Source organism: Elaeis guineensis, chromosome 16 (genome assembly GCF_000442705.2).
Source record: "Elaeis guineensis isolate ETL-2024a chromosome 16, EG11, whole genome shotgun sequence".
In the NCBI taxonomy this organism is placed as follows: domain Eukaryota; kingdom Viridiplantae; phylum Streptophyta; class Magnoliopsida; order Arecales; family Arecaceae; genus Elaeis; species Elaeis guineensis.
In genome coordinates this window covers 32,102,907-32,118,200 of record NC_026008.2, presented here as the reverse complement: position 1 = coordinate 32,118,200, position 15,294 = coordinate 32,102,907, and the positions used below count along the sequence as shown (strand labels likewise).

Below are 15,294 nucleotides of genomic sequence, written 5' to 3'. Positions count from 1 at the left end.
TGAGTCTTCTTCATTTTTTTTTTGAGAGTACACTTTCCTCAATCTTCTTCGTGCAAACCAAACGTGTCCATAGGGTATAATTTCTCCTCTGGTAGGCCAAGGTGTACCAATTTTGAAAAAAAAAATAATCAGGTTGAATTAAAATATCAAAGGCAATAACGACTTCCTCCCCCTATTTGATGAACCACAACCCAAACGACCCCCAATTCCACTCCTGCACACCTGTCTCCCATGCACAAACCCCCATCCCAGTTCGGCCACCACGCATCCGATACATTTCCAACACTTCCATTCAATGTACAAGCAACTCTTCACCCAAAGAAGAGGACAACAGTGACAATACTGATCAAACCAACTCTCTCACGCGTTCCTCGCTGGATCTCCGCCGATTGATCAAAATTAAGATAAATTCATTAGGTTCTATTCTTTGATAGATAAATATTATAAATAAATTAATTATTTTTTATTAATTAATTTATTTATATTTTTATATTTTTTAAAATAAATAAATTATTTTTTAATAAAAAATATTTATTTATAAAATAAAAAAAATTATTTATATAAAGATGATTTAATTATTTTTTTATTAGTCAATAAAATATGTATTTAATTTTATTCTTAAGATATCTCATTTTTATTTTCGATGCTTCTATTATTCAATGTCAAGTGATTTAATTATCTATTTTTTTAAATTTAAAAAATATAAAAAATATTATAAAAAATATAAATAAATTTTTAATTATTCATTCAGAAAAATAGTAATACAAAAAATTATGGATAACAGACTTCAAAATGATGGTCTCATATATAAAAAAATATAAATAATTATTTTATTTAGATATTATTTAAAAATATTTATATAAAAAAAATATAAATTTTCACATATATTTTTTACCGACAAAAAAATGGATCTTTGCTATAATATTGTCTTTATTAGGTGACCTCAGTTAAGCTACGTTCATCGACGGGGCACAAGTGAAACTGCAACTTCGCGTGATTGAAGTAGCTGCGAGCCTTTTCGTTCCACCAATCATTTGTTAGGGGTTCTGACGATAATCCAGAGAAATTGACGTAGAGAGGAGAAGAAAACGACTAAATTTTGACGGTCTGAGATCTCTCTCTCTTTCTCTCTGTGTATGTGCGCGCGCTCTTGTTCCTCTTTCCCTTTGTTCTCCGTGGCTCAGTGAGTTGGGGTGAGGAGGCGGAAGAAGGAAAAGGCGCCTCGTTTTTCCTCTTTCTTTTGCTCGGTCGATCGATTTCTTTGGAATGAGGAGCAAATCTTTCTGTGGTATGAATTCTCTTGTCCTCTTTTTGTTTTTGTTGATCGATTTGTTTCCTAGAATGTTCTTTCTGTTCCCCTATTATAAAAATCTTTTGTTTTAGACGATAACTCGACATGGGTTGTTTTATTTCTTCGGTTTTTGTGCCAGTAATGTTGGTAAAAAGGGAATTTTGGGTTATAGATATTTGGGTAGTTAAAAAGTTGTGATTTTGATGATTGTATTGGGCGATTGGTGCTATTTTTTGTTGATATGACGTGCCATAGTTGTTTCTGGAGGCGACTCTGAATTTGTGGTTTTTATTTGGGTAAGTGGTATGAAAGGTTTGAATGTTTTTGGATTTGAGAGAACATTGTGTTTCAAAGAAAGGTAAAACGAAGTAAATGATTGGGACTGAAGTTTCGGAGAGAGGTCGTACGGTGGAGTCCTGTAGTGGCAGTAATGTACACGATTGAAATGAGGAATTTGGTTCTGATTGATTGATTGTGGATTGTTTGCTGGTTTTTTCGCTTGAAATTCTTAGGGGAACCTTGATATTGTTGAGCAAGTAATTTAAGATGTTTATTCACAGGGATGCAGGGTTATGGAATATTAAGGCATCATATAAATTTAGTTTAAGAGGTTTAACAAGCATATCAAGAAATGCTTTTACAGATAATATCTGCTGCATGTCGGAATGTAGAGTTGGAATGAGGACAGCTATGATCATAGTTTTATTGCATGTGATGAGGGAGATTTACTATATAATGCAAGAGATTCTATATGGAAAAATGAGTTTTATAAACTCACATCCCATTGGCTTTTCTTCCAAATGCTAGCTTTCCTCAGAAGTCAGAGCTAACTGGAATTGCACATATCAATGTTGCATAAACATGGATAGTAGATTTGGATAGGGATGCATGCTAAGTATCCGGTATGAGAAGAGCAAGGAAACAAGATACAGGGGAAAATAGGAAAGCTTTACTTTAACTGTGTAGTAGGTTGAGTTTTATTTTGTAAAGTAGAAAAGGTCAAAAGGCAATAGTTATTATGTTTTTTGTTTTGTTTTGTTTTTTGTTTTTTTTTGTTTTTGTCTCACATGCAATTGACAAGCGCATTATTGATGTTAATGCTAACTTATTAGTGATGGATCAACTCATATCACCATATCAATGTAACTCTTGATTTAATGCACTAAAAGCAATCATAAGCATTTTTGGAAGGGGAGGTAGACTAGTAACTTTGCAAAGCCTTAGAGCCCATTAAAATGGTCACAGATATGCATCATGAAGTATTAGGTTGTTCATTTGCTATTCTTAATTACAACTTAAGGGCATTTACATCAATAAATATTAGAGAAAACAGTAACATGGTAAATTATGTGTTTTCTGTCAAACCCTTCGAGAATGCTAAAACAATGGCAGTGTTTGGCTTACCAGTATTGCTTTAATCAAAAAAATATGCTTCTTACTAGAAATTGATAATTAGCTTAAGGAGTAAGGACAAAATATATATGACATGATATTATATTCTTGATCCCTTTAACCTTAAAAGAGTTAAAAATAAGATCAATCAAAAAGGCTATTTCTTGTTATGTTTTGGTTTGTCTGGAGCCATTTCAAATTTGTTGTTTGAAGTATATCTCTTAGCCAATCTTTTAATACGGGCAAGGCAGAAGTCCAAAATCTGATAAAGTATATGATGCATGTGTGACTTGCCTATGCATGTCAACATGGATTTTCCAATGTTGACAAGAGTGGTTAAGCAACACAGACACCACATGGTCTCGATGTAGAATTTTACAATTTTAGTTTGGAATTGTGGTGTCATTACACCAAGATGATCTTCATCTGGCAAGTTGGCTCTTCAACTACCACCATCTACTTTAAGGGTTTGACTACACTTGGATATAGGACATGGTCCATACGTAATTATTTAGGCAGCATAATTGTTCATGTCTTTAACCAACATGATTTTTGGACTGTGTAACTTCATCCACATAGTGACTAAACTGAATGACCATAGTTTCAAATTTTTTTATCATGTTTGAATGTTATTTGACTTCATAACATTGAGAAACTTTGAAATAGAAATGCTCAAGATATTTGATCCGCAGTGAGCTTTTGAAGAAGATCCAATTACAACATCTTCGTCTTCATTTGTAGGGATATCAATTTTGACCAGGACTCATTTGTCTGGCCCACCCAACTTGAACCTAACTTGCCCAGAACCACTTATTGGGTTAGTGGGTCATGTGGATCAGCTAACCCTGACCTGTTAGCAATTTTTCAGGTTTAGATCAAAGGCCCTTGATGTTTTGAGTTGGAGGACTATACCTAGAAAATTAAGTATATATTAGATATATAATGAAATTTGAATAGTAAGCTTATACAAGCCACTGGATATTGATCAATAGCTAGAGATTTTAGCTGGGAAGAGATGGGCACCATGACCTAGTTTTCAAACTACTAGACCCTGTTGGATGCTCTCAAGTCCAATCTCTTTCCCTCCTCTCTCTGTCCCTCTGGTCTCCGACACCACCAGCTCCCCTTTCCCAACAACATAGTGCAGGACCGTACCCAGCTGCACCTTTCCACCATTGTAGCACTAGTCTCCTTATCTAGACTCCTCTCAATTGACCACCAAGATCTCCTCATCTCACCTCTTCGCATCTCACCTCTCCATTGACTACAACCACCCTCTTTATCTTCACCTTCCTCTCTCTTCCCACCAGTACTCTCCCCTCCACCTCCCCTTCTCTTCCCACTGCCACCTGCTCTCTCTTTCACCTCTCCCTTGGCCATGCTGCCCCCTCTCACCTTACCCCTGGGTTTTGCTACTCTTTATCTTTAGCAACCTTATCTACTTCAGGGCTTCAAATGAGACCCTGTAGAAGGTGGGTGGGATCTAATAAAGTTCTTGAAGATTTATCTTAAGATAAGGAATGCTTTGGTCTGTAAGGCTCTTCCAAGCTGTTGAATGGTCCAACGGGTTGTGGTCTCTTCTTGGCAATGGCTATTTGGGTGGTTATGGCTCCTATTAACTCTTATGGATAACTTGGCTGCTTGGAATAAAGCTGACCTCACGTCTTCATGATTTTGCTGCCTGATGGTTAGACAGATCATTCTTTTAGCTTTCAATGCTTATGCTTTTTTCTAATGTTTGGTCTTAGTTTAATTATCATAATTTATGATTATAGAAACATAAATAATTCTTAGTTAATGCCCAAGATGCAATCCAAAAAAGCCCAAAAAAGCCTAAAATGAACAGTCCGAATATTTGCAGTTTTTTCTCAGGATGCATGAATCACTTGGTTCATACTGAATCAAGGGTGTCTCAGTTTGCATAGCTGTTGTTTGGGGGGTGACCACACCTTGAACCGACTGAACTGCTCTGTGGTTGAGCGGTTGGGGTATATCAACTTTGGTTCACTACAAACTGGCTGGTTCAAGAAGAGTGAGACCAAGTGATACCACCAGTTACCTCCTTTCGAGCCTTCTTTTTCCTTCATTCTCATCATCTTTGACTAGCAACAACAGTGAGGGAGCAAAAGCAAGGTGAGAGGCTTGGGATCTAGGTGTTTTTCATCAAAAATCAAGGATATTGGGCTTAAAAATCAGAGGACTCAAGCTATGTAATTTCCTCCTTTTACTTTTTTCAAAAATCCAGGGAAGATCCTCGGGAAGTTGCTAAATCAAGGGGAGATACAATTGGGCTTGGATTCATTCTCTAGAACATGAATCAAAGCTCTAGTATGTGGATTTTGGGGGTAATCCCACGTCCTACACCTAAAGTTCAATTTAATCCAAAGCTAATCTGATCAAAGAGTATTTGTTTGGCTTGTTTTTTGGATATGATATACATAATGTTTTAATCTAGATCCTACAGGACCCATTTTTCTTTTTTGCTTAATAAAAATACGAAATTTTGATTAAATGTTGGTAGTAAATTTGCACTTGTGATATGCACATCCTACCAATTTTTTTACAAATAATAGGGTTGATTTAGGTGCACTCAGTTCCTCTGAGCCTAGGCCTGAAGGCGTAAAAATTTGAAACTACTTGGCAAAAAAAATACTAATGTTTGGTTGATTGTTCTATGTGATGTATATATAGAGCTGGTCACCCTCAATTAAAAATAAATTTTATGACTATTAGCTATTAAAATGGATTTCTTAATTAATCATTTATGAAAGCTTTAAGTTATTATAAGTTCAAAACATTATACGTGATGCAATAGCTAATTAGAAACCATGTTCTGGGTTAGTGTATTTTATTTGCAATAAAATATTGTATTAGTTTTTTGAATTTTAGCAGCAATATTTTTTAATTATTGTTTTTAAATATATTAAAAAATTATCGTGTTGAAAAAAATCTAAAGTTTTAGATAGTTATACTTACACTTCTATCCCATCTATAAAAATCTGTAGAAGTTTTAGACTTCTTTAGCATGCATCAGTCTGTTAGTTGTAATTGTCAGTATACCTCCTTTGTATTATGATTTCTAGTATTCTAATTGCTTTTCAAATGCCGATCTTAACAACTGTATGTTATATATGTGGTTTAATATATTATTTATGTGATAATTATACATGTTTCTAGCTTCAGCTTAAAGAGGGGATCAAACTAGGGTAGTTAACTGAATACTCACACCTTCTTCCTTGCAAGACATAACATGTGGATAAGAAACTAGATAAGAAACCCAAAACTAAAGTTTGGAGGTCAAAAGAAAATTCCATGCCGAGAGTATTTAGGGTGTATCTATGCATTTCCATCGGTAGCTTTGATCCATATGATCCACATTTTAGCGCAATACCGAACCCACTCTTGGTCAGTATGTTTTTGATCCTTGGTACTTCAATCCTTGTTTTTTCTACCTGAAAGATAGAAAGCTCAGAAATTAAACGTGGATGACATTTGTGTGATATGTTTACTAAACTACCATTTGATAAAAAAATATTATTATTATCAATTTAAATAATACTTATTTATACCAAAGAAGTAACACAACGTATAAACTTATAATTTTTATAATTTGTGATCATATAAAAATTATATAAATAAATAATTTTAATTTAATTAAATAAGCAACTTTGTAAATTAATTATAAATGAATTTATTTATTTATATATATTAATAAATAAGTAATTAATTTATAATTTAATTTAAGTAATTAATTAATTTCATACAAATGATTAACTAAAAATTAGTAAATATAAATAGAAAAATAGAAGAAAATTCTAATTGTTTACTTATAATTATGTACTAAAATTAAAATAATCAAGAATAAAATTTAATAGTATAGGGTTAATTGTATAGATAAAATAAAAAAAATAAATAAAATGAATGAAAAAGTGAATAAGTGTTATAGTTTTGTCAAAAAAAATTAATGAGGGGTAATATTATCTATGCGGAAATCCAACCCTCACATGCACTATCTATTCTTCCTTGCATCTTTTCAAATTGGGAGGATGCAAATTGGTGGGTCAGGATGGATGGGTAATCCATCCCTTTCATCCATCCTCCCTAAAATTTTTTGAATCAAACGATGGATGAAGGCCGTCCATCCTTCCAACCGCATCCATCCTCCCTCTCATGATCCTAACCAAACATAGGATAACAGAGGCCCATAGATTTGATATAGGTCACTAACCCCACCCAATTTAACCCATTTCACCCTTATTCTTGTAAGATTGCTCAGACCATTTGTAACTTTCTTTTAACAACAGTTTTGGCAGACAAACTCTTCAATTTTTTGTATTTACCGAATAATATGTCCATGCTCTTTTTTTATTTTTATTTTTATAATGCCATATTCATCAGTTTTCTGTTTATGTTTCTTTTTACTACTACACTGCCCATCAAAATTATCTATTTTATTAATATTGCTTGTGATTGCTGATTGTTTCACTGAAATTGTCATGTTTATCTTGAGTTGTAAGATGTGTAAATATTTCTACTTTAAATGTTAAAGTGATAGGGGAATATGCTTGTACAGATGCTATGGTGCATGCTTCTAAGATTGGTGCACTATAACTGGAGCCTACACATAATACGTGGTGGGTGACATACTTCTGACTGAAAGCACCTTATATAGGCATTATATTGTGCTAACTTGTCACTCATGTCACCATTACATGTCCTTTATAGCTTATTACGATCTATGGATCTTTCCTAAGAAATTGTCGTATGTGGTTCTTTTATTATATTAGATCTAATGTTTGATTTTTTTTTTTTCCTTTTTTTCGCTAATAATGAATCTTTTGATGGATCACTAGTGCATCTATTTCTTGAGCGCCTGAAATCATAACCCAAATGCCCTTGGTGATGCATCAGGGTCTGCTGATAACCCCAGACACAGGAACCATTATTGAATTTTGGCTGATGTTTTTTTTTTCAAATGATACAATACACATTCTTAGAAGTTAGAAGCATTGGTTTTTTTAGGAATGTGTTTTGATAACTTCTTTCAAAGGCTTAGTTAGGATCATATTTCGCTGTAGAAGACTAATGCCTTATGCTTTAAATTTTTGCACTGTATGACTCACATATTTGAGAATCCGAATGCCTCATCTTATCCAATGGCAGAGCCAGGATTTTGCTTCAGGAAGGGTAAAACTTATCCTCCATAAAATGCATAAATATAATTTTCTTCAAGCCATTTTTAGTGTCTTGAAGTTGTTTGATGAGAGCAACAATCAACTAGTAAACATTAATTATAATTAAATGAGCAAAAAGAATTAGAAATATAGCGACCTTCCATCAATCTCCTTCTCCCTCTTCGTCTTTTGAATGAAAAAATCAATCCAAGTTCCTCTTCCTTTTTGTCTCCTTTGCCTTCTTACGTCATGTGCACTTCTATATGGGAATGAAGAGCCATTTGAGAAAGAAATTGGTATTATGAGAATGAAGTGAGCAGCAGTCCATGAGATTTCAAACACAATGGGACCGAACATCCTTCCATTCTGATATGAGTTGTAATGATTGGCTAGAAGATGTATTATTGTTTATTTGATGAAGTAAATGATGTCCATGTTTGGAAACCATAGACAACACTTATAGCAATACTTTAGTCTCTGCTTAAAAAGAGCCCATATTTCCAGTTGAGAGATTTTATCGTTATTTCAAGTTAAGACCAAATTTTTGGGACTCCCTTGCCCACATTACTTTCCCTGTATGCAGCCACCATATGCATTTGAACCGCATATGGGCTGAAGAGAAGGTTTACTTAGCACTATCTCAATGCATCTTGACAAAATTAGCATCATGCAATGGCTTCTGCGGCCTAATTTTTATTTGATTGCGAATATAACCCCTTCAGCATTCTCCGACCACATGCAGTCCACTCTTATGGAGGCCCATGTGAATGGGGCAGGTTCAAGCAGATGATTATGTTAGGTATTGGTTTCAGGTGAGGTGGATGCATGAATATTTTAATAATATCAACATATAAATTATGCTATAGTTGTTGCTATTGTTATATTAATATATTTTATCTGTTTAAAATATTAAAAATACGAATTGCATATGCACCAGGATACTCGGCCTGTATGATGCATATGTGCTGTTTGGTCCCTTGACTGCATGTGTACCATAGCCCCCTTTTGAAACGCTGACTTCATTTTCTCAAAATTCAAATTCCATTAGAATAAAAGTCGATTCAAGAACATTATTTTTTTTTTAATTTTAGTGGGAAGATTACAATAGTGGCATCGAAACACTATGTTATTTCTCAAATATTAAGAGTTTATGAATTGTATTATATCCAGTCATTGCTAAATCTTTAAGCTCCAATAAGAAAGGTGATAGTTGTCTCCAAAACATTTTCTGTAATATGGTGCTAAGACACACCTAACACTTCAATGTAAATATTCTTATTTAGATTATATATATATACATGTATATGCATGCATGCATACATCCACACACATATATATAATATATGCATGTGTATCTGTATATATATGTATCTATGTATATATGTATATATACATGTGCATTGGATATGTCTGTAGATGTATTATACTCATATATATGTGTATGTGGAGATATTTATCAAATCCACTTACCAAGTTCATCGTAAAATCATGGGTTGCATTTTCCTCTTCTTCCTCTCTTTCCCTTTCCTTTTCTATATTGTCAACCATCCAACTTAGCACCCAAGTGGAGGTGCTGTCCACACATCCAAGTAGCTTATATCCTTTCCCCTCTTTTCTATATTATTTTTCATTCTTTTATCCTTTGTTTCACTAATCTATGCAACCATACCAAGCCAAATGATCCAGCTAATGTCCTTGCGGTACCTTGATTGGCTTCTCTTCACTTGTAGGACTGGAAACAGGTTGGGCTCAAGACTTGCCCCTTCTAGCCTTGGCTCTATCTGACTTATTATAGTTGTATTAAATCTTGGCTGGGGTCCAAATGAAAATGTGGAGGCCAGTTTTGAGTCTGGTTCAAGCCCAAAAGCTAGAGGCTCAATCCCAGCTTCAACTCAGCCCAAAGCTTGGGGATGGGCAGAGTGACAAAGAGTTAGGCTGCAAAGTTGCAACAATGGCACAACATAGAGTTTGATATCAATGAGATGAACTAGTGATGGAGGCTCAATGGTCGGAGAGCACAAAGAGGCGTAGAGGACTAGATGAGGAATAAAGGAGGCAAGGACCCATGTAGAAGGGACAGGAGAGCAGCGAAGAGAATTTTTTGGGGGATAAGGGAAGAGGGGAAATTGAAGATTGGAGGAAGGGGAGGACAGAGGTGGATGAGAGAGAAGTTCATGAGTGTGGAGAGATGGGATGAGAGGGGTGGAGCAGCCTTGTGATGGTAAAGCAGTGGGTGGTGCTTGGCAATTGGAACGGTGGACTCACAATGAGAGCAGTCAGTATGTGGTATGGAGGGAAGGGGAGGAGATTGGGAGATGAGAGAGTGACTGGGTTCTCTATTTGTTAATGGAGGTTGAAATTGGATTTACAATCCTAGAATCCATCATAAAGGAATGAATTGCCCGGAATTGGTATATGTCTGCGAGTTCTGTCTTCAAGCCTAACAGAGGCTATTTGAAGTCTGACATGAATTCCGCTCAGCCTCTGTATGGCCTGAATTTTAGGAAGGTTTGTTTAAGCCTGGTTCAAGAGCAGCCCACCCTGAAAGGCTCTGAACCAGTCCAAGCCTGTTTCCAACTCTATTCTCTAGTGACACAAACACTGAGATAAAAAATATTTGTTTTTGTGTATGGTCTTTATTGTCAGCTTTCATAGCTCTTTCTTGGAGTCATTCTGAGTAGCAGCATTTGAAGGGATCTTGCACTATGGAAAATGCAAGATAAATAGGTGGGGAAGGTAATGAGAGTAAAGGTGTCAATGGGCTGCACTAGCCAAAGCAGCAATAATGACCATGCCTGTGTAGTTGAACTCCAAGCTCAGAAATTTGGCCCTTTGTTATTGCCCAGCCCTAAAATCTAGAAACATTAATCTGTTCAGAATGAGCTTGAGCTTTAAGTTATTAGAGAAATGATTAGACAAGTAAGCCAATTATCATATTTGGCCTCTCTTTTTTTAATTACCGTGTATAAACAATTACAAGGTATTGTTCTCCCCAAGTGTATGGGCCTCTATTATATTTTTGGATGTGTTCGATCAAAAACCTAATCAATCTAATTACAGGATGTCAGAAACCTACCCAAAGCCTTTCTGGAAACAAGTTTGAAATCATATCGTCTTGGTTCCTAATGTTTTTCCTAGTGGAAATGTTATTATAATTAAATAATAGGTGCTTAGATTTGTATAGGTTGTTATCTATTATGGAAAGATTCTGCTAAAGATGTTTGGCAATTTACTCCAATGTAGTGGTAATTGGAGATTTTGACATAATTTTTTAATGGACTTAGGTACCAAATCCTCTTTAATCCTTGCTAGCCTTAACTGTATATAAGAGGTGAGGGTGCATGAGGTACTATATTTTTGAAATGTATGATGAATAGGTTGATGCTGTAGCTAGAGGTGGTATAGAGAGGGATATATTGTAATCCTGGAGAGATGTTCAATAATAATACTGTGTGAAGTGCTCATATGCCCTCTCTTGTATGAAGGGTAGCTCCTTTTTGGGTCTATCAACCAAGTGTGATGCACTTCTTCCTAATAAATTGTGGTTTTAAGAATAATTTCATGATGAATTATAGATTTTCCAGTAGCATGTCTTTCTGAATTGTTATTTCAAAATGCAACATTACCTTTTCTAGGATGAAGCTTCCAGAAAGTTTGATATATGTTGCAAGCTGAAAAACTACTAAGTTATATTGAGGCATTGCACCACAAGCTTTGTCAAATAAAGAACAGAAGAGATAAAGGTAGTCAAAACTTTATGTTAGGACACGTTGAATGATTTTATTGTACGAGTATTGTGGGGATCCGGGTTATTATATTTTAGTTCATACAATTTTTCCTGCTGTGCCACATTAAAACTTATTAAAATTTCATAGCTGAAGTCACCATCTTCTTTCCAGATCTATCTGGGGGCTTTTTATCGTTTATATGAAGTATGAATCTCATTAGACTTTACATGACCACATGGACCAAGCCGGTGCAGCTGGGACATGCGAGTTTGGTGATCAAACCACAAGTGATGTCACTGTTCGCTTGAGAAGCAGAGATGGGAGGCCAGAGTGGTTCCACTGCCACTCATTCATTTTAATGAAAAAGAGCAAGTTCTTTGCACACTGGCTTTCTAAACATCCTACTTATCCAAGTCCTGAATCTAATAACTGCATTGAAGTGCACTGTCCAGGATCTGAGTTTGATCATTATGTTAAGCTCTTGAAGCTAATCTACCTCTCTGAAGAGACAGTTTCAGACTCATGGGATTCTGTAAAATCCTCCCTTGGTGTTCTCCGAGCTTCCATTGCTCTTCAATGTGAAACAATCACCAAGAGCTGCATCCAGTACTTGGAGGCTGTGCCATGGGATGAAAAGGAAGAGGAGGAAATTTTAAAAGTCATTCCAAACTTAGGTCCAGAAGCCATGCCCATACTGGCACGGGTCCAACCTGTTGACACCAGTGCCACAAAGAATGTTTTCATCTCTGCAATTCGCTTCGCTACAACCATTGAAAATTCATTTCCTCCATTGGCAGATGAGCTGAAGACTTCTGCTCAGGAGCAAGTAGACTACATGCTTCTAGAGGATGAAGAAACTCCATTGATAGCAGTGGATGATGATGTGAAATACGAAGCAAGGTCAGGCCTTGCGAAGATGTTCACTAATTTTGAGAAGAGACTAAGTTTGCTGCCCTCTGAGTTTGATCAGTCGCCAGAAGCGGCGGAGCAGAGACTCTTGCAGAGCCTGTCGGACCTCGAGTGGATCTGTAACATACTACCAAAAATGGAAATGATGAAGGATTTCGTTTCTGGCTGGGCTTGCATATCTGATCATGTGCTTGCAGTGGTTCAAGATGAGAAGTACAGCTCTGGCTTGTGGGCTATCAAAGCAAAGCTGATAGAAGTGACAGGGAAGGCTCTGGATGCCATCGGGTATGGGAATGTGGTTCTTCCAGCACCATCGAGAGTCCAATTCCTCAAGACATGGCTACCTTATATTAGGAAGTTGAAGCCCTTGTTGGATTCAAAGAGTGCCGATGATGAAGCATTTCCTTTCAAGATGGACAGCGATCTGTGCCAGAATATAGAAGGGGCTATCACCTCACTGGTGCTTGCATTGCCATCAAATGATCAGGCAGACATACTCATGGAATGGATGCAGAGGCCTGAGCAGCTGAAATATCCTGATCTGAGTGAGGCATTTGAAGTATGGTGTTATCGGACCAAATCAGCAAAGCGGAGGTTGGTGGTGGGTTTTAAAGGAATAGACAACCCAACCATCAGCTTCTGATGACTCCATTTCTTAATTTTCTATCAGTAGGAGATTTTAGTTGAATTCTCATTGTTGTAAGTTGCAACAGATGATAGCCTGTCTTGTCTAAATCAATCATGGCTTTTTATTTAAAGCATGTTTTGAGGTAACAGTACTTCTGAAGAACTAAGTCTCGAGCACATGGTTCAAACTTCTGAATCTGCTATTAAAATGTGATGGCAAGCTGCTTCAACTAAGGGCAGATTTTGATAGAGGAACTAACCATTGCTTCATCTCAGGTGATCAAGTCCTGCTCTACTAGTATCGGATCTTTATGCTGAAACTATGTTTATTTGTCATGCAGTATGGGTGATGGATGGCTCTTTTTTATATTAATCATTGCATGTCATTTTGCATCATTTGTTCCAAGGAGGTTTAACATGTGTATGTCATGAGGTTTTGCAGGTTTAGCATGAGAGGGAGGAAAAATAAGTGTCCCTTTTTTTTATTACAATAGTCAAAAGTTTATAACTTAACGTCTGCTGGAAGGGCCTTTTGCAAGAAACAATTGGTAAGCAATATCACATTTGGGGTCATCCTTGGTATAATTGTAAAGGCTTAGGCTGACAAATGCAATGGCAAGTTTTGAGGCGGCCAATATATCCCACAAAAAACAAGGGGACAAATGTTAGGTCTGTCCACAACTGGATAATGGGTTTGAGCAAAAAAGGAGTGTAAAGGTTAGATCTGTTTAGTAAGTGGGTGGTGGGTAAGGGTGATGGTTTGAATTTTTTTTATTTTTTATTATTTTTGAGTGGGGTGTAAAAAATTTTGTTCGAATTGTCTAAACCATCCAACTGGACTCAAATTGAATCAAATATGGTGTGGTTTGATAGTTTAATTAGTTCAATTCAATTAAATAAAATAGAAAAATTTAAACATTAATTTGGTTATTGATTTACTAATTTATATGATCGGTTGAAATCGAACCGAATCGGTAAGTCAAAATTAAAATAATATAATTTTATATATTTATGTATATATTTATGTTATATATTTTACTTCCTTGGAGTATCTTAAATCTCTCATTCCCGTTACCCTTCCTCTTCTAAGGAAAGTAATCACAATAGTATTATTGCTTACCGTGGCATCATTATAATTTAAATTTTGATTGTATTATTTTACCATTAAATAGGCTTCCAATTAAATTATTTATTTAAATTTTTTTATTTATTCAACTTTGTATTTAATATGAATTAAAAAATAAAATATTGATTTAATCTTATTTTAATTCAATATGGATCAAATTTGATTTAATTATGGATCAGAATAAAAGAACAAAAAATAAAAATTAAATTGATTAATTTAAACCCAAAAATCTATTGAAACCATTCAAATACTTAGAAAAATTTTATGAACAATCGAATCGATGCAAGCCAAACTGAGAAAATATCCAATTTTAGAAATTTTTTAAACTGAAATGTCAGTTTGATTTGAAAAAAATTATTTAAATTCAAACTGACCGGACCGATTTTAGCTCTATTTTTGAAGGTCTGGAAGCATTTCATTTCCTTCAAAATTTTCTAGCTTGCATCCAGCCCGCCAGATGAAATCGTCTGATTTTTTTCCCCTGAGTTTCTAGATACACCGAACAGACTGCTAGTTGATTAAAGCAGCAAACCACATCCAAGGCTCATGAGGCTCAAGCTGCTTGCTAAAGCGCTACCACCACATAAACCCAACACCAAATGAAAGAAATAATATGACATTTTATATTATTATGCTTTATATGAATATCTCTTCTCCCCTTATGAATGGGATATGGTAACTAGGCCACAAAAATAGGTCTTTAGATCGGCCTATTGTCCATAAATCCCCTCTATCACCGCAGTTACAATACCATATGATACTCATATGTTGCCATAGGGCTTTTTTTTTTTTTTTTTGTTGAAGGAATTATTCATATGTTGTTCATACATTTACATGTGAATTGGCTGAACAATCCAATCAACCCGATCCGATCCAATTGAAACCACTTGATTTTGAATTTGAGCTCATTAACTTAAGATCGAGTTGGATTTTGGTTGAGGAAATCGGGCTAAGGGTTGATCAGTTGGGTTGTGTAGAGATTTGAAGGCCTAGGATTAACCTCCAACTTGATCTAACCTACCTGATTTCTTCTCTTACTCTCAGGGC

At 35.4% G+C, this 15,294-nt stretch overlaps 1 protein-coding gene across 8 annotated transcripts; it reads left to right on the top strand.

Annotated features, from left to right (window-relative positions):
- Positions 1-1,026: 1,026 nt before the first annotated feature.
- LOC105059310 (BTB/POZ domain-containing protein At3g05675) lies at positions 1,027-13,370 on the top strand. Of its 8 annotated transcripts, none has more exons than XM_073249943.1 (3): positions 1,027-1,288; positions 7,257-7,317; positions 11,840-13,370. In XM_073249943.1, the coding sequence occupies exons 2-3, from the start codon at positions 7,257-7,259 to the stop codon at positions 13,135-13,137; spliced, it is 1,359 nt and encodes a 452-aa protein (XP_073106044.1). In that variant the 5' UTR covers positions 1,027-1,288; the 3' UTR covers positions 13,138-13,370. The 8 variants fall into 8 exon arrangements, with proteins under 8 accessions (XP_073106044.1, XP_073106042.1, XP_073106041.1 ...); XM_073249941.1 differs by having other exon boundaries at positions 11,831-13,370; XM_073249940.1 differs by having other exon boundaries at positions 7,233-7,317.
- Positions 13,371-15,294: the final 1,924 nt, after the last annotated feature.